The sequence below is a fragment of the Heptranchias perlo genome, unplaced genomic scaffold (genome assembly GCF_035084215.1).
Source record: "Heptranchias perlo isolate sHepPer1 unplaced genomic scaffold, sHepPer1.hap1 HAP1_SCAFFOLD_214, whole genome shotgun sequence".
Taxonomy (NCBI): Eukaryota; Metazoa; Chordata; class Chondrichthyes; order Hexanchiformes; family Hexanchidae; genus Heptranchias; species Heptranchias perlo.
This window is the reverse complement of record NW_027139228.1, coordinates 479,175-500,093: the sequence shown is the minus strand read 5'-3', so window position 1 is coordinate 500,093 and position 20,919 is coordinate 479,175. Positions and strand designations below refer to the sequence as shown.

The 20,919-nt window shown below is 47.0% G+C and overlaps 1 protein-coding gene across 2 annotated transcripts in view; it reads right to left on the bottom strand.

Moving 5' to 3' along the window:
- Nucleotides 1-6,346: 6,346 nt before the first annotated feature.
- The window catches only part of LOC137310075 (NACHT, LRR and PYD domains-containing protein 3-like), a 48,016-nt gene continuing 33,443 nt past the window's right edge, over nt 6,347-20,919 (bottom strand). For both annotated transcript variants that reach the window (XM_067978046.1, XM_067978045.1), the window contains 10 exons: nt 20,303-20,398; nt 16,499-16,665; nt 16,011-16,182; nt 15,840-15,905; nt 10,403-12,140; nt 8,799-8,885; nt 8,471-8,641; nt 8,165-8,335; nt 7,813-7,980; nt 6,347-7,640 (listed from right to left, as the gene is read on the bottom strand). In XM_067978046.1, coding sequence (XP_067834147.1) covers nt 7,553-7,640; nt 7,813-7,980; nt 8,165-8,335; nt 8,471-8,641; nt 8,799-8,885; nt 10,403-12,140; nt 15,840-15,905; nt 16,011-16,182; nt 16,499-16,665; nt 20,303-20,366 — 2,892 coding nt within the window. In that variant the 5' untranslated portion in view covers nt 20,367-20,398 and the 3' untranslated portion in view covers nt 6,347-7,552. The remainder of the gene's footprint in view (nt 7,641-7,812; nt 7,981-8,164; nt 8,336-8,470; nt 8,642-8,798; nt 8,886-10,402; nt 12,141-15,839; nt 15,906-16,010; nt 16,183-16,498; nt 16,666-20,302; nt 20,399-20,919) is intronic.

Sequence of the window (20,919 nt, the reverse complement as noted above, 5' to 3'; positions counted from 1 at the left end):
ATTAATCCCCAAGTGATTAACCTGCACCCTGTCGTTGAGATGCAGACAGTCCGTGAGATTGGTGCTGTCTGGTGATTTACCTGATTCCTGCCAGCAGTCAGGCCTGGCTGCGCTGTTGAGCGGCTTCTCACCAGCAGGAGGGCCACGATATTGCGTGAGTGGTTAACACCTCTGAAAGGCAGGCTGCACCTCTTAAAGGCAGGCTGCACCTCTTAAAGGCAGCCTGCACCTCGCAAATTCAAACATTTGATTCAGATACAAACCTCCGGGGTCATTTCTTCTCGTAAGTGGCAGCTTCTTTTGAATAAAACAGACCATTGCTTAAAATGACTGGCTCCCAGTCACTGTTTTGAAACCATTTATCAGCCTGTCTTTTTCAAACTGGTGAGTCTGTTTGGAATCTCTGAGAATGTTCATCAAGTCGACAGTTTCCATAGTTTGTGAGAAAAAGACAACAAAGAACCAGGATGTTCAAAAGTTCAGTCACAGTTTCGTATAGTATTTGTGAATTATTTATTATTTTCTTTTCCAATCATGATCTGGTTGGACTTTAGAGCAAAACTGTTGTCTTACTGCTACTATTCTGTTTGTTCTCTTACTGGGCTGAGATAATCTGAAGGGGTTTCACTGTTCATTACCTGCAGCCCTTCAAATGTTACATTGATATCAGGACAAGTGGAAACACTGAGACATTGGGAGTGAAGCCTCACCGAATGGAGCAACTGCTTTTTCAAGCTTAGAAATACAGCTGATTTTGACGATTTCATGACCAAAATGGCTGCTGTAGTTGCCGCCATGCTGACCGCGTATAAATGCTGTGGGAAAACTCTGGGGTGACTGGGTGCACTGTCGGATCAGTGGGTGCAATTTGGGATCCCAGGGTGCACTCTATGCTCACTCAGTAGTGACTGGGTGCACTGTCGGATCAGTGGGTGCAATTTGGGATCCCAGGGTGCACTCTATGCTCACTCAGTAGTGAGTGGGTGCACTGTCGGATCAGTGGGTGCAATTTGGGATCCCAGGGTGCACTCTATGCTCACTCAGTAGTGACTGGGTGCACTGTCGGATCAGTGGGTGCAATTTGGGATCCCAGGGTGCACTCTATGCTCTCTCAGTAGTGACTGGGTGCACTGTCGGATCAGTGGGTGCAATTTGGGATCCCAGGGTGCACTCTATGCTCACTCAGTAGTGAGTGGGTGCACTGTCGGATCAGTGGGTGCAATTTGGGATCCCAGGGTGCACTCTATGCTCAATCAGTTGTGACTGGGTGCACTGTCGGATCAGTGGGTGCAATTTGGGATCCCAGGGTGCACTCTATGCTCACTCAGTAGTGAGTGGGTGCACTGTCGGATCAGTGGGTGCAATCTGGGATCCCAGGGTGCACTCTATGCTCTCTCAGTAGTGACTGGGTGCACTGTCGGATCAGTGGGTGCAATTTGGGATCCCAGGGTGCACTCTATGCTCACTCAGTAGTGAGTGGGTGCACTGTCGGATCAGTGGGTGCAATTTGGGATCCCAGGGTGCATTCTATGCTCACTCACTAGTGACTGGGTGCACTGTCGGATCAGTGGGTGCAATTTGGGATCCCAGGGTGCATTCTATGCTCACTCAGTAGTGACTGCGTGCACTGTCGGATCAGTGGGTGCAATTTGGGATCCCAGGGTGCAATCTAGGCTCACTCAGTAGTGACAGGGTGCACTGTCGGATCAGTGGGTGCAATTTGGGATCCCAGGGTGCACTCAATGCTCACCCAGTAGTGACTGGGTGCACTGTCGGATCAGTGGGTGCAATTTGTGATCCCAGGGTGCAATCTGTGCTCACTCAGTTGTGACTGGGTGCACTGTCGGATCAGTGGGTGCAATTTGGGATCCCAGGGTGCATTCTATGCTCACTCAGTAGTGACTGGGTGCACTGTCGGATCAGTGGGTGCAATTTGTGATCCCAGGGTGCAATCTGTGCTCACTCAGTTGTGACTGGGTGCACTGTCGGATCAGTGGGTGCAATTTGGGATCCCAGGGTGCACTCTAGGCTCACTCAGTAGTGACTGGGTGCACTGTCGGATCAGTGGGTGCAATTTGGGATCCCAGGGTGCATTCTATGCTCACTCAGTAGTGAGTGGGTGCACTGTCGGATCAGTGGGTGCAATTTGGGATCCCAGGGTGCACTCTATGCTCACTCAGTAGTGACTGGGTGCACTGTCGGATCAGTGGGTGCAATTTGGGATCCCAGGGTGCACTCTATGCTCTCTCAGTAGTGACTGGGTGCACTGTCGGATCAGTGGGTGCAATTTGGGATCCCAGGGTGCACTCTATGCTCTCTCAGTAGTGACTGGGTGCACTGTCGGATCAGTGGGTGCAATTTGGGATCCCAGGGTGCACTCTATGCTCACTCAGTAGTGAGTGGGTGCACTGTCGGATCAGTGGGTGCAATTTGGGATCCCAGGGTGCACTCTATGCTCACTCAGTTGTGACTGGGTGCACTGTCGGATCAGTGGGTGCAATTTGGGATCCCAGGGTGCACTCTATGCTCACTCAGTAGTGAGTGGGTGCACTGTCGGATCAGTGGGTGCAATCTGGGATCCCAGGGTGCACTCTATGCTCTCTCAGTAGTGACTGCGTGCACTGTCGGATCAGTGGGTGCAATTTGGGATCCCAGGGTGCACTCAATGCTCACCCAGTAGTGACTGGGTGCACTGTCGGATCAGTGGGTGCAATTTGGGATCCCAGGGTGCATTCTATGCTCACTCAGTAATGACTGGGTGCACTGTCGGATCAGTGGGTGCAATTTGTGATCCCAGGGTGCAATCTGTGCTCACTCAGTTGTGACTGGGTGCACTGTCGGATCAGTGGGTGCAATTTGGGATCCCAGGGTGCACTCTAGGCTCACTCAGTAGTGACTGGGTGCACTGTCGGATCAGTGGGTGCAATTTGGGATCCCAGGGTGCAATCTATACTCACTCAGTAGTGAGTGGGTGCACTGTCGGATCAGTGGGTGCAATTTGGGATCCCAGGGTGCACTCTATGCTCACTCACTAGTGACTGGGTGCACTGTCGGATCAGTGGGTGCAATCTGGGATCCCAGCGTGCACTCTATGCTCACTCAGTAGTGACTGGGTGCACTGTCGGATCAGTGGGTGCAATTTAGGATCCCAGGGTGCATTCTATGCTCACTCAGTAGTGACTGCGTGCACTGTCGGATCAGTGGGTGCAATTTGGGATCCCAGGGTGCAATCTAGGCTCACTCACTAGTGACTGGGTGCACTGTCGGATCAGTGGGTGCAATTTGGGATCCCAGGGTGCACTCAATGCTCACCCAGTAGTGACTGGGTGCACTGTCGGATCAGTGGGTGCAATTTGGGATCCCAGGGTGCATTCTATGCTCACTCAGTAGTGACTGGGTGCACTGTCGGATCAGTGGGTGCAATTTGTGATCCCAGGGTGCAATCTGTGCTCACTCAGTTGTGACTGGGTGCACTGTCGGATCAGTGGGTGCAATTTGGGATCCCAGGGTGCACTCTAGGCTCACTCAGTAGTGACTGGGTGCACTGTCGGATCAGTGGGTGCAATTTGGGATCCCAGTGTGCACTCTATGCTCACTCAGTAGTGAGTGGGTGCACTGTCGGATCAGTGGGTGCAATTTGTGAACCCAGGGTGCACTCTATGATCACTCAGTAGTGACTGGGTGCACTGTCGGATCAGTGGGTGCAATTTGGGATCCCAGGGTGCACTCTAGGCTCACTCAGTAGTGACTGGGTGCACTGTCGGATCAGTGGGTGCAATTTGTGAACCCAGGGTGCACTCTATGATCACTCAGTAGTGACTGGGTGCACTGTCGGATCAGTGGGTGCAATTTGGGATCCCAGGGTGCACTCTATGTTCACTCAGTAGTGACTGGGTGCACTCTCGGATCAGTGGGTGCAATTTGGGATCCCAGGGTGCACTCTATGCTCACTCACTGTCGGATCAGTGGGTGAAATTTGGGATCCCAGGGTGCACTCTATGCTCACTCAGTAGTGACTGGGTACACTGTCGGATCAGTGGGTGCAATTTGGGATCCCAGGGTGCACTCTAGGCTCACTCAGTAGTGACTGGGTGCACTGTCGGATCAGTGGGTGCAATTTGGGATCCCAGGATGCACTCTCTGCTCACTCAGTAGTGACTGGGTGCACTGTCGGATCAGTGGGTGCAATTTGGGATCCCAGGGTGCACTCTATGCTCACTCAGTAGTGACTGGGTGCACTGTCGGATCAGTGGGTGCAATTTGGGATCCCAGCGTGCACTCTATACTCACTCAGTAGTGAGTGGGTGCACTGTCGGATCAGTGGGTGCAATTTGGGATCCCAGGGTGCACTCTATGCTCACTCACTAGTGACTGGGTGCACTGTCGGATCAGTGGGTGCAATCTGGGATCCCAGCGTGCACTCTATGCTCACTCAGTAGTGACTGGGTGCACTGTCGGATCAGTGGGTGCAATTTGGGATCCCAGGGTGCATTCTATGCTCACTCAGTAGTGACTGCGTGCACTGTCGGATCAGTGGGTGCAATTTGGGATCCCAGGGTGCAATCTAGGCTCACTCACTAGTGACTGGGTGCACTGTCGGATCAGTGGGTGCAATTTGGGATCCCAGGGTGCACTCAATGCTCACCCAGTAGTGACTGGGTGCACTGTCGGATCAGTGGGTGCAATTTGGGATCCCAGGGTGCATTCTATGCTCACTCAGTAGTGACTGGGTGCACTGTCGGATCAGTGGGTGCAATTTGTGATCCCAGGGTGCAATCTGTGCTCACTCAGTTGTGACTGGGTGCACTGTCGGATCAGTGGGTGCAATTTGGGATCCCAGGGTGCACTCTAGGCTCACTCAGTAGTGACTGGGTGCACTGTCGGATCAGTGGGTGCAATTTGGGATCCCAGGGTGCACTCTATGCTCACTCAGTAGTGAGTGGGTGCACTGTCGGATCAGTGGGTGCAATTTGGCATCCTAGGGTGCACTCTATGCTCACTCAGTAGTGACTGGGTGCACTGTCGGATCAGTGGGTGCAATTTGGGATCCCAGGGTGCACTCTATGCTCACTCACTGTCGGATCAGTGGGTGAAATTTGGGATCCCAGGGTGCACTCTATGCTCACTCAGTAGTGACTGGGTACACTGTCGGATCAGTGGGTGCAATTTGGGATCCCAGGGTGCACTCTAGGCTCACTCAATAGTGACTGGGTGCACTGTCGGATCAGTGGGTGCAATTTGGGATCCCAGGATGCACTCTCTGCTCACTCAGTAGTGACTGGGTGCACTGTCGGATCAGTGGGTGCAATTTGGGATCCCAGCGTGCACTCTATCCTCCACAGGCTGCACCCAAACAGGGCCCACGGGAGTTCGGTCTGTTTATTGCCCTGCGCTTTAATTTCCTCTCTGGGCCCTGGTTTTGGGGCCTCGGTTCAACATGTTCCTATTCGATTGTGACCATTGTGATTTAACCAGGTTAAAGGCTCAGGTTAAAGTCGCCCGGCCTGCAATGTTACAGAAACACGTTAACCCAGTGTGAGACAAAGAGGGGCCGAGAGGAGATTAACGACTGAAACATGAACCCCTTTGCGGGCTTCGAGGGTTTGTTATAATTTCTAAATGCTGCTTGTGTTTCGGAGAGATGGGACAACTTTGAGGGGAAGGAGCGGCCATTTGAGGGGTTTTGATGGAGTAAATAAGGAGAAACTGTTTCTAGTGGCAGGGGGTCGGTAACCAGGGGACACAGATTCAAAATAATTGGCAAAAGAGCCAGAGGTGAGATGAGGAAGGATTATTTCTTTTTGCAGCGATTTGTAATGATCTGCAATTCACTGCGTGAAAGGGAGGTGGAAGCAGATTCAATAGGAACTTTCAAAAGGGAATGAGATAATCACTAGAAAAGGAAAAAATATGTTGGCCACGGGGAAAGATCAGGGTAATGCGATTATCTGGTTAGCATTTTAAAAGAGTCGACACCGGCACGATGGGCCAAATGGCTTCCTTTTCCTTTTGCGATGTATCACTGTGATTTTAAGGCGGGTTCACGTCAGCCATTTTGAGGCAGGTGCATGGCGGCCATTTTGCGTTGCATGTCGGGAGGCCATTTTGTGGGGTCCCAGCTGAGCTCTTTTGCTCAAAGTCGGTCTCACCATTTTGTGCAAACTGCACATCCAGCCTCCCGAGTAAGACCTCCCGTCCCGCCCTGCTCCCCAGCCACCACACACGAGAGCAAACAGTCACGTCTGCGATGCCGCTTGGAGGAGGAGGGATGTAATTTCAAGGATCCTTTATTCAATATTTTCAAACACGAAAACCATTTTAAAAAATAACCAGACCAGGCCTGAGCTGAAGTAAGCGGTGGAGTTTTATTAACACAGCACACTGACAACAACTTAAATTTATATAACACCTTCATTGCAACAAAACGTCACAGGGTGCTTTACAGGAGCGAATCATGTGACACCGAGCCACACAAGGAGGTATTCGGACAGATGACCAAAAGCTTGGGCAAAGAGGTAGATTTTAACAAGTGTTTTAAAGGAGGAGAGAGAGGCGGAGAGGTTTAGGGAGTTAATTTCATAGCTTAGGGCCGAGACAGTTAAAGGCACGACCGCCAATGGTGGAGCAAAGGGAGTGGGGGATGTACAAGAGCCCGAAATTGGAGGATCGTAGGGATACTTGTTCCAGAGTCTGACTCCTCACTGGGAGGGACTTACACTGTACAGAGGGACACTTGTTGCACTGGAAACTTCTCGTTTGATCATTGACCCAGTGTCCCACTGCAGCCCAGACTGAGCCCCACCCTGGGCCCTTCCTGTCTGTACATTGACCCAGTGTCCCACTGCAGCCCAGACTGAGCCCCACCCTGGGCCCTTCCTGTCTGTACATTGACCCAGTGTCCCACTGCAGCCCAGACTGAGCCCCACCCTGGGCCCTTCCTGTCCGTACATTGACCCAGTGTCCCACTGCAGCCCAGACTGAGCCCCACCCTGGGCCCTTCCTGTCTGTCCATTTACCCCGTGCCCCATTGGGGACCATCCAGTCCCGGATATCCGGCAGAATCAGCGCTGGGGGACCGGGTGACTGAGTCTCGTGACCCTGTCGCTGGGCCTCTGACGTCACAATGGGAGACGACGCTCGCTCAGCTCGAGCTGGAAACCGTTAAAGGGCCGTTCGGATTTAAACCTGGAGCGCGCGCTGGCCGGTTAAAGGGGAGGGACAGAGAATCGGCCAAAAATGTTCATATAATGAGACCAGGAATGGTTAGAAATTGAAATGTTCATATAATGAGACCAGGAATGGTTATCAATTGAAATGTTCACATAATGAGACCAGGAATGGTTAGAAATTGAAATGTTCATATAATGAGACCAGGAATGGTTAGAAATTGAAATGTTCATATAATGAGACCAGGAATGGTTAGAAATTGAAATGTTCATATAATGAGACCAGGAATGGTTAGAAATTGAAATGTTCATATAATGAGACCAGGAATGGTTATCAATTGAAATGTTCATATAATGAGACCAGGAATTGTTATTAATTGAAATGTTCACACTGTCACTCTCAGTCCGGGTCTGGATTCTCGCAGTGACTCCAGGTGTCTCTTTCCATTTGGACTGAACTGATTCCTCCACAGCCTGAAACAGATTAAAGATTAAACAGGGAATAAACAGATTGAACAACAGTGTAAATAACACGGAGACTGGGGTTAATATTTCAATAATAATTACAGACAAATATTACCGAAAAAAGGGACTGAATCCCATTGATATTTTATTCATTATATTAAACATTAACACAAACACTCACCTGATCCACTCCAGATTCCTGCGGGTCAGTATGAGGGAGCGGAGAGCGGGGACAGATCGGTCTGTGAAGGAGTTTGATCCCAGGGACAGAACCGTCAGTGACCGGTTTGTACTGAGAGCGGAGGAGAGATCCTCGGTGCAAGAATCTGTGAGACCAACATCATTCAGACTGTGGATCAGAGAGAGAGAAATAACAGGAATCAGGGTAAATCCCCAGTGTTTATTAATAACACTATTAATGATACTAACAATAATGTACAGTTTTTATTCATAACTAGATTACTGATACTAATAATGTGTAGTGTCAGACATCCAGTTATTATAAACACAATCTCACACAGTCTGATACTTACTCCAGTTTCTGTATTTTACAGTCCGGGTTCCTCAGAGCCTCAGACAATAGTTTCACTCCTGAATCTCCCAGTTTATTATTACTCAGGTTCAGATCCGTCAGTGACCGGTTTGTACTGAGAGCGGAGGAGAGATCCTTGGTACAAGAAGCTGTGAGACCGACAGCCCATAGACTGGGGATCAAATTGAGAGAAATAATAGTAAATCCCCAGTGTTTATTAATAACACTATTGCTGATACCAATAATAATGTACCGTGTTCAGACATCCAGTTATTATAAACACAATCTCACACAGTCTGATACTTACTCCAAGTCCCGTATTTTACAGTTTGGGTTCCTCAGAGCCGCAGACAATAGTTTCACTCCTGAATCTCCCAGTTTATTATTACTCAGGTCCAGAACCGTCAGTGACCGGTTTGTACTGAGAGTGGAGAAGAGATCCTCAGTGCAAGAAGCTGTGAGTCCGTTTTCCCATAACCTGGAGATCAGAGAGAGACAGAGACAGAGAAAGAAATAACAGCAATCAGAGAAATTTCTCAGTGTTTATTTGTATTATTATTTCTTATACTGACATTAATTCAGAGTGTTCAGCATCCAGTTATTATAAACACAATCTCACACAGTCTGATACTTACCCCAGTTCCTGTATTTTACAGTCCGGGTTTCTCAGGGCCGCAGATAGTAGTTTCGCTCCTGAATCTCCCAGTTTATTTCTCCCCAGTCTAAACACAAACAGAGAGAGTGAGAAACAAACTGAATCAAACCCTGGATCTGACACAATTTCTCTCTGATATTAGAGGAAACACTGAAAAATCTTCAGGAAATTAATAACCAGATTTCGCTGTCACTGACAATGAATCTCACTCAGTCCAACTCCCCATGTATTCAGTAAATGTATTTATTAAATAAAGTGCTGTCTGTGTGAAGCCTTTAAATGTCCCTCAGTCCGGTCTCATTCCCTGATGATCAGAATTACCCTCCTGGAGGTCAGTGACTGGTCCAGTCATGTTTGAGGAAACTTGTCTCATTTCTGCTGGTGGTAATTTCCCAGATTTATGGGAATGGGGCGATTTTCCCTGAATTAAATGATAAAGTGATGATTACCTCCTTTATGCAATATTATATTAATCTGTATAATATCTCGGAGTGAGTTATATTGTGAAACAGCGCTAACGGCTGCTGTAAAATCCGTGCCCCAGGATTTTGCGTGACAAGTAGAGTTTATTCTGTCCGGTTACAAGTGTCAAATGTCCCTTTACTCCAAGTTTATAGGGGAGGGGAGTCTCTCTCTCTTTATTCCCATTAAACTGGCTCTACATTTATTTCAGGTGCAATGGCTCGACAGTTTTTGAGGAATTTTTCTGAAGTTCCCTCCCCGAGCGGGGACTCACACACAGGGGGCAGATTATGGGAAATTCCCGGGTTCACTGCCCCCTGGTTAACCCAGGAGCCTCCCGCTGTATGTGAGGCCCCACTGCTGGCCGGTGTGTGTCTGTACTCCTGGGCTAATACCCCACAACCCGATAGATTTCACTCTTTTTACCTGCAGATTTTAACTCCCAAATCCCACTGAAGTGCCGGCCTGGATTAATGAGCGAGGGGCCTGAATCCACGACCTTCTGACTCAGAGGCACGAGTTCTGCCAGCTGAGTGATGAGATGGTGGATGTATTGGAGAGTGTGAAGGGCTGTGTCATTGATGAGTTAAGATAACGGACCACTGTCCTGCGGGGAAAGCTCAGCTCGCCCACTGATGGTTGACTGCCCGAAAGCTGTGTTTTGCTCTTTGTTACTGAATGTTTGGTGTTTCTGATTCCCTCTCCTACACACGTTGACAGTCCGGTGACCGTCACTTGCCCCCACACCTCAGTAAGAGGGTGGGATGCTCCAACACACGGACTGCTGCAGTTAGTGTCGGTCTACGTGTAAGTAACAGTGAGAAGGAGCCTCTTCAATGGATGTATCTCAGGCAGTGAGAAAAACAGAAATAAAAATCATTTATTGCAATTAAATTATCAGACTCTATCAGTGACCTGTATTTACTGATCCGATGAAGACTGTAAAATCCCCACTTGTTCACAAGGATCCATTCAGATTCTCCTTATCATTTGTCATATTTGTGTTGAATCTGCTTCTCTCTGGTTTAGCTGAACTGTTTCTTTCCCTTTATTGCGGAGCAACAATAAAATCCGTGACTGTTCTACAACTGGCCTAACAGATAGAGACAAATAAACAGTTACCTCAACACCTGGCATCTGTGCAGTACGGGTCCCAGCCTCTGGAGTCCTTCACACTGAATGGAGCAGTTCCACAGATCCAGGTGTTTTATTGTATCACAGAATCCAATGACATGAGACAGCATTGCGCAGTCAATCGGGGTCAGTACTAATCGAGTAAATCTAAGTGTTTCCACAGATCCCACTGTGACCCGAGCCAGTGCTGTATTCTGAGACTCAAACAGATAGTGGAATGTGTTCAGGAGGTCCCTTTTACCAGTTTTACTCTCTGTGTTTCCAATCTCTCCTTCAACCTTCTCCTTCACCCAGTCAATCACTCCGCAGATTGTTTGATGATGAAATGGACCCAGAAACTCCTCCAGGGGCCGAGCTGACTGTGAGGAGGAAAGACCAACAACAAAACGGAGAAATATCTCAAATCGCCCATCTTCTTTGCTGTGGGCTTCACTGAGGAGTTTCCGGATGTCCCCTGGATCTGGAGTCAGGAATTGTGCGAGTGCAGCTACAAACTCTTGGATGGTGAGGTGCGGGAATGTGTAAACCACACTCTGGGCAGAATCATCTCTCTCCAAAAGTTCCATCATGAACCCAGACAGGAACTGGGAGGGTTGCAGATTGTACTTGATCAAATCTCCATTTCTAAACACAATCTTCTTCTCGGAGACTCCTGTGAAGGCCATCTCACCGATCTTCAGTAACACATCACGGGGGGATTCAATCTCTCGTCCGTGGTTTTTCAGAATGTTGTAAATATAGTAGGAATATAGTTGGGTGATGGTCTTGGGAACTCGCTGCTGTTTCCTGTCTCTTTGTGTGAAGAAGGGACCCAGTGACAGACCGAGGATCCAGCAGTAGGAAGGGTTGTAACACATGGTGTACAGGATCTCGTTCTCCTCCACATGTTTGAAAACAGCTGCTGCCACCGCCTGATCTTCAAAAAACTTGTTGAAATATTCCTTCCGTTCTTCACCAACAAATCCCAGGATTTCAGCCCAGACACTGATCTCAGCCTTTTCCAACAAATGTAATGCAGTGGGGCGGCTGGTCATGAGCACTGAACATCCTGGGAGCAGCTTGTGCTGTATTAAACTGTACACAATGTCAGGCACTTCACACCAGTCTTCAGGATCTGTGCACATGTACTGAGGTTCTGTATTTCTCCGATTGTCAGCAAAATCAATACTGTCCTTGAATTCATCTAAACCATCGAATATAAACAGTAATCCCTCTGGGTTCTTCCAGAGCTCTCCCAGAATATTCCCAAAGTAAGGATACAGATCCAGGATCAGATTCCTCAGGTTTATTTTGCAGTTAATAGCGTTCAAATCCCGGAATTTAAAACTGAAAACAAATTGAAAGTGTGGGTATATTTTCCCAATGGCCCAGTCATAAACAATCTTTTGTACCATTGTTGTTTTTCCAATCCCCGTGACTCCGCTCACTGCTGCTGAACTCCCAGAACTGGATTTTGTCGGGGAAAAACTGCTCTGGAACAATTGATCAGTTTGGATTTTTTCCAATTCTCTCCGGAGATGTTTCTCTCTCCATTCTTCATGGTCTCGGCCTCTTGCCAGCAGTTCATGTTCTACAAGTGTCCGATCTCGAACAGTAGAAATGACCGTTAGCTCAGCGTATAGAGTGACCAGCTGGAAAATCTTAACCTTCTCCTTTATTAGGATCGTGTTCACTCTCAGTGTTTCAGTTTGGACCCGGAGTGTTTCCTTGTGTTTCTGTTGAACATCTTCAATTAGAACAGACAGAAAGTGGTTCTCAATGTTAGTTATTTTGACAAAATAACAATTTCTCAATATCACTTTACTCGTCAGTGTCATTTCGTCAGGACTTGGGCAGGTTATCTTGGGTATTGTGTGTCGTGGGAGAGGGACAGACTGTGAATGGACAGAAGTTCCACTGTTATTGTATCAGGTCTGGGGCAGGTAATCTGGGATATTGTGTGTACTGGACAGACTGAATGGGCAGAATTCTATTGTTTAACCTCAGTTGTCGGGAAGCTTTTGGAAACGATAATTCGGGACAAAATTAATGTTCACTTGATCTAGTGTGGATTAGTTGAATAAAGCGAGTACCAATTTGTTAAAGGCAAATCGCATTTAACTATCTTGATTGAGATGTTAAATGAGGTGACAGATAGCGTTGAGGAGTGCAGTGCGATTGATGTTGATATGGACTTTCAAAAGGGGTTTTATAAAGTGCCGCATAATAAGCTTGTTAGCAAAGTTGAAGCACATGGAAAATAAGGGGCAATGGCAGCATGGATGCGAAATTGGTTCTGTAACAGGAAACGGAGAGTAGTGGTGAACGGTTGTTTTTTGCCTGGAGGAAGGTACACAGTGGTGTCCCCAGGGGTCGGTGCTGGGGCCACTGCTTTTTTGATAGATATTAATGACTTGGATTTGGGTGTACAGGGCCCAATTTCAAAATTTGCAGAAGACACAAAACGTGAAAGTGCAGTAAAGAGTGAGGAGGCTAGTGATAGACTTCAAGAGGACAGAGACAGGCTGGTAGATTGGGTGGACACGTGGCAGATACAATTTAACGCAAAAAAGTGCGAAGTAATATATTTTGGCAGGAAGAACGAGGAGAGGCAATATAAACTAAATGGAATAATTCTGAAGAGGGTTCAGGAATAAAGGGACCTGGGGGTATATGTGCACAAATCTTTGAAGGTGGCACAACAGGTTGAGAAAGTGGTTGAAAAAGCATACGGGATACTTGGCTTGAAAAATAGATGAATAGACTTTAAAAACAAGGAAGTTATGATGAAGCTTTATAATACCCTGGTTTGGCCACAACTGGAGTATTGTGTCCAATTCTGGGCACCGCACTTTACAAAGGATGTGAAGGCCACAGAGAGGATGCAGAAAAGATTTACTAGAATGGTTCCAGGGATGAGGGACTTCAGTTAAGTGGATAGACTGGAGAAGCTGGAGTTGTTCTCCTTAGAGCAGAGAAGGTTGAGAGGAGATTTGATAGAAGTATTCAAATTCATGAATGGTTTAGATAAAGTAAATAAGGAGAAACTGTTCCCATTGGAGGTTCGAGAACCAGAGGACACAGATTTAAATTGATTGGCAAAAGAAGCAATGGCGACAGGAGGATAAACTTTTTTTTAAGTAACGATTAGTAATGATCTGGAATGCTCTCTCTGAAAGGATGGTGGAAGCAGATTCAATCGTGGCTTTCAAAAAGGAATTGGATAAATACTTGAAGAGAAATTTTTGCAGGGCTACGGGGAAAGAGCGGGGGAATGCAACTAACTGGGTAGCTCTTGCAAAGAGCCGGCAGGGGCTCGATGGGATGAACGGACTCCTTGTGTGCTATAAAAATGTTGTGATTCTAATGTATCAGACAGTGGGCAGGTTATCTGGGGTATTGTGGGCACTGGGAGAGGGACAGACTATGAATGGACAGAAGTTCCACTGTTATTGTATCAGACCTCGGACAGGTTATCTGGGATACTGTGGGCACTGGGAGAGGGACAGACTCTGAATGGACAGAAGTTCCACTGTTATTGTATCAGACCTCGGGCAGGTTATCTGGGATATTGTGGGCACTGGGAGAGGGACAGACTGTGAATGGACAGAAGTTTCACTGTTATTGTATCAGACCTTGGGCAGGTTATCTGGAGATATTTTGGGCACTGGGAGAGGGACAGACTGTGAATGGATAGAAGTTCCACAGTTATTGTATCAGGTCATGGGCAGGTTATCTGGGATATTGCGGGCACTGGGAGAGGGACAGACTATGAATGGTCAGAAGTTCCACTGTTATTGTATCAGACCTCGGGCAGGTTATCTGGGGTATTACCTGTACTTCTTTAGTCACCTCATCACAGATAAATATTACTGCCATTCTGAAGGTACAGAGGGGAATCAGAAAGACGATTTAAGGTATTGGAGTTTACGTTGATGGAACGGTGAGATGGTTTGATGTATTTTGTTTGAGCAAGAGACTTCGGTATTGAATCATTTCAACGTAATTCACAATATTAATGCACGAAAAAGGCTCACATCACCAAAATAATTAGAGACGTAGAAAATTGAATGTCAGAAATAAGAAGGGAATTCAGGGTAATTTTCTCACTAAAGAGTTGGAGAGCGGGGGACCCAGTTACCAGGGTAGGACACTAAAGGGGCCTTGCAAGTTGGGCCAAGAGACAATCGGATGTGTTTCTGTGGACAAACTGAGAGGAGGGGTGAGTGGGGTCATCTCTCAAACAGGGACAGGCTTATGTGGGTCAAATGGCCTTTTCCTGTCTCTAATCATTCTTCTGTTATATTCCGTTTCTGAAATTGTGAACAATTTTGCAGCAGTTTTACACCTACATTGAATGTGTTTTTCGAACTGTCCTGCCGTATCACCAATTAGAATTAGAACTACTGCCCACATCATTCAGTGTAATGTTAGAGCAGAAAACATTTACAGTTCATTTCAACTGTTCTCCCAATAATTATACTCTGTTGTTTCATTTTGGTCTCAATTTCCTATAATGCAGGTTTGGGTAATTACAAATCTGTTTCCATCAGTCATTCCATTGGATCTAAAAAGACCCTGAGTTAAAGGACGATTCTTTTAGTAGAATAAGTTCTCTCTTTCACTGCCATAAGGGAGCAAGCCCATAACTTCCCAATTGTCTTTCCCTCACAATCCTCCAGGGATTAATGATCAATTGTGTGAACATCTGTACATCTTCTGAGATCAGAACGAGCACTTTGACGTATGTGAAATGATAACATTTTTACCATTTCGCATTTCTCCACCTTGTTCCCTACAGGTGATTGTGAGCTGATTTCTAGGGGCGCAGGTAAACCTGCAGAAAGCACTTCTCATTAATTGTGAGCCGAAAGCATCTGTGGGGCATATTGGAGTTGTGTATGGGGATTCACAATATATCAGGGTCCTGTCAGGTGTGTATGGGGATTCACAGTGTATCAGGATCCTGCCTGGTGTGTATGGGGATTCACAGTGTATCAGGATCCTGTCAGGTGTTATGGGGATTCACAGTGTATCGGGATACTGCCAGGTTTGTATGGGGATTCCCAGTGTATCGGGATCCTGCCAGGTGTGTATGGGGATTCACAGTGTATCGGGATCCTGCCAGGTGTGTATGTGGATTCACAGTGTATCAGGGTCCTCCCAAGTATGAACGGTTTTTCAGAACTGTTCGCAATCAGCACCTGGAATAGCTGGAGTAATAAAACATTTGTAAATTTGCAAATAATTGAGAACAGCGAATAGTAACGGATCGCGCAGATGATAAAGATTATTAACAAATCAAAATCAAACTTTATTCTGTTCCCTCCACCCTTTCAACTTCTGATTCCCAGATTCTGACAATCTCTGAACAAAAGTCTACAGTGAAACATTCTGATTCTCAGAAGTGAAATAAACAGTTTGAAATCTCCATTTCATCACTTACCTTTCAGTTGACTGGGTATTTCAGATAAACCTCGTCTGATGTTCATATAATCAAATGAATCAGGACCTGTTTAAATCAATGAGCTTTCATGAAATCAGATCTGTGTAATATTATAGTAAATTCTGCAGTGTTTCAATCTGAAATTGAATTCAGTGTGTGATTTTACCATACCAAGTTCTTGTATTTCTTTCAGTATTTTGTCCAACTTTGGTACCACATGGTACATTTTCACAAAGGATTCCCACATCACCCTTCGGGCCCGAGAGCCTTTCTCCATCACCAGATTTAGGAGAAGTTTGGAACTGTCCGCCCTGTTTCCCTTCTCCACGAGATCAACGACTTTCTGTAAAGAATAATAATGAATATATTGGTCCCGACTTTTCCCAGTCCCACTTAAACTGATTTCCTTTTGTTTTCAGTCCACAGAAAAGTTATACCCGAACCGTTGCCCTGTCCTTTGTAGAGACACTGAACGATCCACTGGGTATTTTCACCTCTTCCGATCATTGTTTCAGATTGACTGTATTTTCCGTTTGATCCATTTCTTTCCTATTTGGCCTGTTTCTGTTGTGTCACATCCTATGATTCTAAGATCTGATATCCTGTTAGTTCTCTGATGTTTAAATAATCCAAACTCATTCTGTGTCCCTCCCACTTACCCGATGTTCCTGTCCACTGAAATGCCTCTCGTATGTTAACAACGAGCTGACTCCGTCCACCCCTCCTTCAATAGCCTGTTCTAGTCTGTCCCGGTAGAATTTCGTCAACTGGAACAGCTGGTAATCGTCGCACTTTGTCAGGAACTCACTGATTGCAGTGTTCGGATCTGTGAACAAAAATGGAGAAAATTAAACACATTATCGACTTTCTATCCGGGCGGCTACATTTCCTCTTATACCAAACGGCTGAAGCCTCCTGTGGACACATTATCAAACACCTTCTGAAAACCCATATACACCGCCTGTGCTACATTCCATCGACCGATCAAGTCACCTCTCAACAAAGCTGTATCAGATTTGTCAAATACGGCTTGTCGACAGCGAATCAGTTCCAGCCTCCCCTGATCATCCCCTGTATCTCTAAATGTTCACTAATTCGACCTGGAATTACAGATTCAAGGGGTTTGCCCACTGCTGACGGAGACTAATTGGCCTCCAGTTACCCGTTGACCCTCTCTCTCTATTTTATCAGAGACATTACTTGGGCTCCTTCAGTCCACCTGGATATTTTTGATAACAATCGAGGATTGAGAAATTGTGATCAGAGTCCCTCCTATCTCCTCTCTGACTTCCTTTAACAGCCTCGGGTGTGTTATCTCTGGGTCCAGTGATTTATCCACCTCGGTGATGTTTCTCAGATCCAAATCCTTCTCTAATTATGGGCCCACATCCTCCTCTCGTGCACCAACATTTTCACTTCCACCATCATTTTTAGAAATTAAAGGAAATATTTTGTATCTCCCCAAACCTTCATCCACAACTAGTTTCCCCCACTTCCCCCTCTATTTGACCTCCACTGATTGCTGGCCTGCAAAACCCACCGAAAATTGTGCTATTTCCCTTCCTATTATTTAACTGTGTACATATGGATTCGATCTTAACATAGCTCCCTGCAGCATCCTTATGTTCGAAACCTCTCCTCCTCTCCATCCCTCTGTTCTCCTTTAAGACTCTCCTTAAAACCTCTTTGACCAAGCTTTTGGTCTCCCGTCCTCATATCTCCTTATTTGACTCAGTGACAAATTTTGTTTGATAATCGCTGTCACACACCCTGGGTCGTTTTAATACATTAAATTTGCAACAGAAATACAATTTGTTATTGTTCCAACTCTGTCATAGAACCTTTATTAATACTGGCGACCAGAGGTATTTTTCTCTCCGCTCAAAATGTTATAATGAGGAGCATTTCGCTCTGAGCCTTGTGTAAACTCAGGCCCTGTCTTACAGATACCAGATCACATCTGTCATGTTTCTGTCTTTCCGAATGTGTTTGGAATGATTTGTTTATTCACAGACATAACACACAATCCTAACTCTGATTTTTTGTAATGTTGACCCATTTTCGTTTCTTGTTTTTTTTTAATATCAAGTGACTTTCTCTCTCAATATTTCAAAACCACCTTCCTTTTTAACTACTAATAACTTTTCACTATTTCATAAATCTTCTGTTCCTGCTCCAACAGTTTTATTAATTCCACTCTCGTGTCTCAGAGCCGGACTTTCCCCACCCTCCGGTCATATTAACTGAAACCCTCCCACTGTTCCATTCACCCAATCTTTTGGTCGGTTCAGACCGTGAACATCCCTTCCCTTATCCCTGAACTCACTCTAGTCCCCAAGACCGTGAACCCTTTCCTCCTGCTCCATTCACCCAGTCTGTAAAACCATTGTTGGTCGGTTCAGACCGTGACCGTCCCTTCCCTTCTCCCTGAACTCACTCTATCCCCAAGACCGTGAACCCTTCCCTCCTGCTCCATTCACCCAGTCTGTAAAACCATTGTTGGTTGGTTCAGACCGTGACCGTCCCTTCCCTTCTCCCTGAACTCACTCTAGTCCCCAAGACCGTGAACCCTTTCCTCCTGCTCCATTCACCCAGTCTGTAAAAACATTGTTGGTCGGTTCAGACCGTGACCGTCCCTTCCCTTCTCCCTGAACTCACTCTCGTCCCCAAGACCGTGAACCCTTCCCTACTGCTCCATTCACCCAGTCTGTAAAACCATTCTTGGTCAGTTCAGACCGTGACCGTCCCTTCCCTTCTCCCTGAACTCACTCTAGTCCCCAAGACCATGAACCCTTCCCTCCTGCTCCATTCACCCAGTCTGTAAAACCATTGTTGGTCGGTTCAGACCGTGACCGTCCCTTCCCTTCTCCCTGAACTCACTCTCGTCCCCAAGACCGTGAACCCTTTCCTCCTGCTCCATTCACCCAGTCTGTAAAACCATTGTTGCTCGGTTCAAACCGTGACCGTCCCTTCCCTTCTCCCTGAACTCACTCTAGTCCCCAAGACCGTGAACCCTTCCCTCCTGCTCCATTCACCCAGTCTGTAAAACCATTGTTGGTCGGTTCAGACAGTGACCGTCCCTTCCCTTCTCCCTGAACTCACTCTAGTCCCCAAGACCGTGAACCCTTTCCTCCTGCTCCATTCACCCAGTCTGTAAAACCATTGTTGGTCGGTTCAGATTGTGACCGTCCCTTCCCTTCTCCCTGAACTCACTCTATCCCCAAGACCATGAACCCTTCCCTCCTGCTCCATTCACCCAGTCTGTAAAACCATTGTTGGTCGGTTCAGATCGTGACCGTCCCTTCCCTTCTCCCTGAACTCACTCTATCCCCAAGACCATGAACCCTGCCCTCCTGCTCCATTCACCCAGTCTGTAAAACCATTGTTGGTCGGTTCAGACCGTGACCGTCCCTTCCCTTCTCCCTGAACTCACTCTCGTCCCCAAGACCATGAACCCTTCCCTCCTGCTCCATTCACCCAGTCTGTAAAACCATTGTTGGTCGGTTCAGACCGTGACCGTCCCTTCCCTTCTCCCTGAACTCACTCTATCCCCAAGACCATGAACCCTTCCCTCCTGCTCCATTCACCCAGTCTGTAAAACCATTCTTGGTCAGTTCAGACCGTGACCGTCCCTTCCCTTCTCCCTGAACTCACTCTCGTCCCCAAGACCGTGAACCCTTCCCTCCTGCTCCATTCACCCAGTCTGTAAAACCATTCTTGGTCAGTTCAGACCGTGACCGTCCCTTCCCTTCTCCTTGAACTCACTCCAGTCCCCAAGACCATGAACCCTTCCATCCTGCTCCAGCCCTGCAGCCACACATTGACCTGTCTCATATTTCCCTCCTTAAGTGGCCTAGTGTAAAACAATCCGGAGGTCACCACCTGGAGGCCTTGTCTTATGTCCAGAGCCTCAGTCTTAAAAGTCACTCTATGAACGTATTTCAATCCGTGTTATTGGTTCTGACCCTGTCTATTCAGTGCTCTCCTTTCCTTCAGAGATGGTCCCACCTGTTTCAGGATGCTCTTCCTTCTGGCACCAGGGCGGCAACTTACTATTCGGGACCTGCTCAGGGCTGCAGAAGAGTCTCTCTATTCCCCTGACTATCGAATCTCCCACCACTATCACTCTCCTAATCATGTGTCCCACCTGCCTCTCACCCCCGTCCCACTTGGGGTGTCGCCCTGTTCCATGGTCTCACACTGTTACTCAGGAAGACCATCCTCTGAGTCACTGTCTCTATCCACCTTACAGCCCCCAACACCAGGTATCTATTGGTCAGTTCCAGTACTCAGGAGATCCCTCCACCTGTGACCGCACTGTCCCTCTCGATGGTCACTCACTTCCCTCTATCTACACAGTATCTGTGCTGTTACCTCTTCCTGTGTGAGCTGCAGGTTCCTGCTCGTGATCTGGATCCTTTGTCAGGACAGAAATTGTATTTTGATGAATTTTCTGAACCTACCTGTGTCCATTCGCATTCTTTTTGAAGATATTGGATCTTCTCCCCTGTTTGAACCTTCAGCCATGGTGGTGACAGACGTTCCTAGATTCTGATGCTCTGTAATAAATATAATATTAATAAGAGGGTTAGACAGAAATATTAAAATGAGTAGGAGAGCGTTCCCTTGCTCAAGATGAAACCAAATCCCTCCTCCCCCATCAGTACAACAGCCGTTAGTTCTGGGATCGAGCATATCTCGATTGTTATGATCAACGCTCCACATCAGGTGTGACACAGACAGCTGCCCAGTGAAACCCAGTGAGTCCCGCTGATCTCCACAACCCAGTTCCCGTCGGCCGAAACGCTGCACTGGGAGCGCCCATTGGTAAGATTTGCTCACACAGTGCCGGCAGAACCAGCCTTATACCTGAGGTAGTGAACATTCTGGAAGGAAATATGAAGCAGCATCATCAATGATGAATTAAATGGCCCTTCACTCGGTTTTACATTCTGGCGCTCGTGTATTTTTTTGTTCACAGAAGTGTTTAATATTTTTGATTTGTTCAGTATTGATAGTAAATCCTCGTACTTTATGAATTTGATATCTATCCACATATATAATAGATAGCTGGGTTTAA